Here is a 5,567-nt window from a genome sequence, read left to right on the forward strand (position 1 = left end):
TTGAGCACTTTGTGCAAACTTCTCTCTGCACTGGAGGCTGATGAACTCAGCATCAAATGCGCCCTGGGACAATTATAACCTAAAGAATCTCCTGTGCCTTATGCCATCTTGTTATCTTCTTCAGGTTATCAGAACTTGTTCAGAAAAAAGGAGGGATATCTGGAGAGAGATTAAAGAGAAAGAATCCATTATAAATTTATTGTCTCTTTATTTATAGCTGGGTTTAAAGCAGCACTGTGCAACTGATACCAATCCAGGATGTCCCAATGAGTTCTGTACTGTTACTGTGTTGACAAAGGTCCTTCTCAACCTCCCCACCCAATTTCTGCTGACATTGGACCTATGGGACTTGCATCACTTTTCTTCACATCACTCTTCTCCTCTGCATTCATCTGCTCAGTGTTAAAACTGCTTTGCACCAACTCCCACTGGCTTTCCTCAGAGAACCAGCTACACATGGAAAAGGAAAGATTTATCGTTTTTATCTGGCCAGCAAATGGAAAGAAAGGTGATGCAATTGAATGAACAGTAAAACACAGTGATCAACAGCATGCCATGTTCAAGCTGCATCTATTGAAGTTTGTCTTTCATATGGAATACTTTTAAAAGAAATGATTTATACTGAGGTAGGATAGGATAGATTGAATTACAGTGAAGTAGTTGACAACAGAGGCCAACAGACTGTGGGAGATGGAACAAATTCCAGTAATCCCCCTGAAAGTCAGAAATCAGACAGATAATTGGGAGGTATCTGACTGAACAAAGAGCAAGGGATGGAGAAATCTGGAGGGCAGTGGGAGTAGTGTGTGCCCAGATGGCCTGCTGAAATCATGCCCTGAACCATGGCCATTTATTTAGGAGAGCTGAAAACACCTGGAGGATGAGACACATCAAATAGGCAGCAGGGAAGAGTAGTGCTGGGCACCGGGCTATAGTCACAGGGCATTGGCACTGGCACCACTGTCTGTGTCTCTGAATCTGAAGACATTTGTGTCCAGCGAACACAGTTCTGGAAAACATTGTAGTTTCAGTAAAAGAAAAAAAAAGACATCAAATCACCTCAAAGATTCATATTTACAACTTAAAATGGAACAAGACTCATGAGAATTTTTCATGTTGAGAAGTGTTAACACATTTTCATTGATTTCCATCTTTGTCTTCAATTATTTGTTTCAGTTTTATTGACATTTATGATCAACTATTAAGCTTACAGCCTCAAAATATATAAAAAGAGATACATTTGCATCTTGCACATGGCCTGATGCCCCTTTGACCTTCACAGTTCCCACAAGTCCTTCCATGCCGGAGAGTATGAGATCCAGCAGAGCATCTCTCCTCTTTGGTTCCTCCACTGCTTGGTCAAGAAGCTGCCATCTGTGTCCTCCAGGGATCTGCTGGATGCCACATGCCCTGCTGTGCTGTCCCTGCCGCAGATAATGGAGTGACAAAGGCCACCAAATGGGACAAGGGACAGACAACATCAGATTCCCATCTGTCTGCAGAGGGCACCTTCCATTTACTCTCCCTGATCAGGAAGACAGGTACAGACACTGATGGTCTCCTCTGTTGGCCATTTCCATTAGCTCTGACCTGGCTGCTCTTCCATCCCCAGGCAGAGCTCAGTGCACTCTCACAGAGGGCAGTCGCTCTTCCTTGTCTCCTCGCCCATCCATCCTAAAGACTCGGTATCCCCCTTGTGCTACAGTGCAGTTGTGGAAGCCATTCAACTGTGTCCCCATGGTCCAAACAGGAGCTCAGGACTGCAGCTCTATCAAGATTTCTAGCTTCTTGTGTGTTGGTGTTTGCATTAGTGCAAAACCACAGAAGTAAACATCCTAATTGAAAAGCATCACTGGACATAGCCTGACTGGATAGCTCATCTATGGTATCAATGTGCAGAAGGTGGCACACAGGCATTAGAGCGATTGTGGGTCTTGGAGGTGACGTAGCAGCACGGACACACCATGGGCATGGCTTTGCAGAAGGCCCTGTGCTGCACTTGCAGCAGCATGTGAATTCACCAGACAGCCGGTGCTATCCCCTCTCTGGCCCTCGGCTGATGCCCAGGAAGGAGCTGTCTGTCTCAGGGACTTCCCACACGGTTTACAAGCTCTGGCACACATCAGGAGCAGCCCAGGCACCTTGGGCATCACCCAGTGTCTCTGTGTGAGCAGCTGCCTCCCTGCTGAAGAACCGAGGACTCAGAGCAGGAGCTCACATGCAGGCAACTCCTTGTGCACTTCTGAACTGAACCAGAGGAATCCCAGCTCCTGTGGGTGTGTAGGGAGCTGAATCCCATTTCAGCTCCAGGATTTCTTTCAACGGATGAGACTCCTGCACTGCCTCAGCTGGATCACTGTCCTGCACAGGGAAAGTCCAAACCTCGCCTTCCTTGTCTGGGTGCCCTTATTGTTTCATCAAACGAACTCTGGGACCACTCCCCATATGTCTCCAATCAGTCACTGACCACTGGACATGTGGTGGTTAATTGAGCAGATTTCAAAGCACAGTCATGATGCTGTTGTCCTTCAGGAGCTGTTGGCCATGAAGACCCAGGGATGTGTCAGGGGAGATGAGTGGGAAGGATAAAAATGACATAATCTGTTGCTGAGCTGGGCTGGGCTCCTGGGACACAGGGAGCTCATAAATGCGGGCAGAGCTACAGAGAGACAGCTGTGCCCAGGAGCAGCTCTTGTGCACAGAACAGCCTGCAGGTGACAGAAGGAGAGGACAGAAACTGGAGAGAGCTTGCAGGATGTGTATGGTGTGAGCAGGCTGCATGCTCTCTGCAGGAGCATTGCTCACAGACCATGACAAGAAAGTCTCACTGCAGACCATGAGCTGCTTTTCATAGAGGGTCAACTTAATTTGGGATATCCCATAGCAGATCTCGATGCAGGCACTGCATGTTTCTTTACTGTGGAAAAAGCCTTCTGCTCCAGCTGAGGGCTTCCATACTGCAGTGTCAGAGCACAGCCCTGAGGGCTTCGTGTCCCAGCACGGCTGCAGGCTGTGCAGCCGGGGCTGCAGGCAGGTGCCCAGGGCTGTCCTGCAGAGCAGGGTCCCTGCTGTGCCCCAGGGGCTGTGTGCCGGGTATGGGACTCTGCCGCCTGCCAGGCTCAGCACTCAGCCTGCCTGGGGAGCTGCCCAGGGCGCTGTGGGGAGACGGGTTGGGGGAAGGAGCCTCCCAGCAGGGCTTGTGCTGCCACAGCTGCTGCCTGGGGCAGGGGATCACAGCTCCACTGCACAACAGTATGTTTCTGAGGGCACTTTGCAAGAGGAGAGCCAAGGCAGGGGGTTTCCATTTCCTGTTCTGAGGCAAAGAGGTTTGGAGTCAGAAATCTAAAAGGGGCAATAAGAGTTCTGAGCATTTTTCGTCAATCAATTGCTTGTTTTGTGAACAGTCATGATGTGCTTTCAGTCTCCCCTTTCTCGAAGGATGGAATTATCATCATTTTCTGTAGGCATGAATAATTCACTTATCCTACAAACAGGCAGCATTTTCTAACTGAAACTGAATGCCACAGAAGCTGGTGTAGGGGGTGCTAAGAGCAGTTGGGGTAAAGTTATGAGACATGAAACAGATGGAAATATACAGGGAGAAGGGATAAGAAAAGAAGAGGAAGGTTAGAGCTCCAAATGCTTCTTCTGCTTTAGGAATGCTGAAATACATGAAATTAAATGCAAGTAATGGTGCTAAATGTACACTGTTGAAAGAGAATTAAAAACTTTCATATTATGGCAGGAGGAGTGTCTCTGAGAATGGTTTGGACTTGTCATTACCTTCTGCACTCTGAACAGGACTCCAAGCCCAACAACAGCAGATGTCCAACAGCAGCTCCATCAGCGAGTTCCTCCTGCTGCCGTTGGCAAACACGCGGCAGCTGCAGCTCCTGCACTTCTGGCTCTTCCTGGGCATCTACCTGGCTGCCCTCCTGGGCAACGGCCTCATCAGCACAGCCGTAGCCTGCGATCGCCGCCTGCACACCCCCATGTACTTCTTCCTCCTCAACCTGGCCCTCCTCGACCTGGGCTGCATCTCCACCACTCTCCCCAAAGCCATGGCCAACGCCCTCTGGGACACCAGGGCCATCTCCTACACAGGATGTGCTGCACAGCTCTTTTTCTTTCTCTTCTTCCTCTCAGCAGAGTATTCCCTTCTCACCATCATGTCCTATGACCGCTACGTTGCCATCTGCAAGCCCCTGCACTACGGGACCTTGATGGACAGCAGAGCTTGTGCCACCATGGCAGCAGCTGCCTGGGGCACTGGGGTTCTCAATTCCCTGCTGCACACTGCCAGTACGTTTTCACTGCCTCTCTGCCAAGGCAATGTTGTCAACCAGTTTTTCTGTGAAATCCCCCAGATCCTCAAGCTCTCCTGCTTAGAATCCTATCTCAGGGAAGTTGTGTTTCTCATTTTTAGTGCCAATTTATTCTTTGGTTGCTTTGTTTTCATAGTGGTGTCCTATGTGCAGATCTTCATGGCTGTGCTGAGGATGCCCTCTGAGCAGGGACGGCACAAAGCCTTCTCCACATGCCTCCCTCACCTGGCCGTGGTCTCCCTGTTTCTCAGCACTGCCTTTTTTGCCTACCTGAAGTCCCCGTCCACTTCCTCCCCACTCCTGGATCTCACAACGGCACTTCTGTACACAGTGGTTCCTCCAACCCTGAACCCTGTTATCTACAGCCTGAGGAACAGGGAGATCAAGCACGCTCTCAGGAAGGTGTTGCAATAAGCACTATTCCAACTTCCATAAAATGCACAACTTCCTCATAGGATTCCCAGTGATGGTTCTTCATCCTTTATGCATCTTTGATTGTTTGATTATGTGAGATATAGCAACGTGCAAATATATATATATATATATTATTGAACTTATAAATAAAAATGTATTACACTTTTTTCCTACCTAATTTCCTTTTTTTCACTCCAAGAGCTCACGTAAACATGTATCCAGATTCCCCGAATATGTTAAAAGATACCTAAATAGTTTTCAAAATAGACTTTTACTTAGCTTTTCTTTTTTCCTACTTTGTCTGGATTTGGGGAGGTACAGCCACAGACAGCAGCTCAACGTGCTCTTTTCATTTCTGATCTCTTTACACCACTACAGTGCTCTCAAGTCCTCTCATTTGTGCAGTCCTGAAGGTCTTGTGTGTCTCATGACAGTCCCGTTGCCTCTACAGCTGCAATCCAGGGCTGCAGTCAGTGGCCGGCAATATGAACAGGTCTGTCAGAGCTGGTCTCCTTGCTGGCACTGCCATAACAAGAGGGCCCCTTCAGAGCAGGACCAGAGAACTGGAGGGAGGCCTCTTCCAAAGCTGGTGTATATACCTCAGGAGCTGCTCCCTGAGAAAACCTTGAGATCTTCTGGTGCTCTTCAGTGCGTGACCGGATAAATTGAATAGTTCCAAGAAGATCAGTAAGAGACTTGGGGCAGTGCTGTGGTTTAAATTTTATGGGTTGAGATAAACAGAAAAAGAAAAAGATAATATTTATGACAAATGTATTTATACATATATAATATCTTTAGTATGTTTTCACACATATACAACATACGCAG

At 48.0% G+C, this 5,567-nt stretch overlaps 1 protein-coding gene across 1 annotated transcript; it reads left to right on the forward strand.

Annotated features, from left to right (window-relative positions):
• Positions 1 to 3,824: 3,824 nt before the first annotated feature.
• LOC146752039 (olfactory receptor 14J1-like) lies at positions 3,825 to 4,739 on the forward strand. The gene has a single exon (XM_085533046.1). It carries the CDS (start codon positions 3,825 to 3,827, stop codon positions 4,737 to 4,739), a length of 915 nt encoding a protein of 304 aa, XP_085389172.1.
• The last annotated feature ends 828 nt before the right edge of the window (positions 4,740 to 5,567 follow it).

This window comes from Coturnix japonica, unplaced genomic scaffold (assembly GCF_054131305.1).
Source record: "Coturnix japonica strain WE unplaced genomic scaffold, WE-NBRP24 Scf053, whole genome shotgun sequence".
Lineage (NCBI taxonomy): Eukaryota > Metazoa > Chordata > Aves > Galliformes > Phasianidae > Coturnix > Coturnix japonica.

Coding starts and splice junctions, on each gene's coding strand:
- LOC146752039 (XM_085533046.1), top strand. CDS start 3,825: ATGTCCAACAGCAGCTCCATCAGCGAGTTCCTCCTGCTGCCGTTGGCA.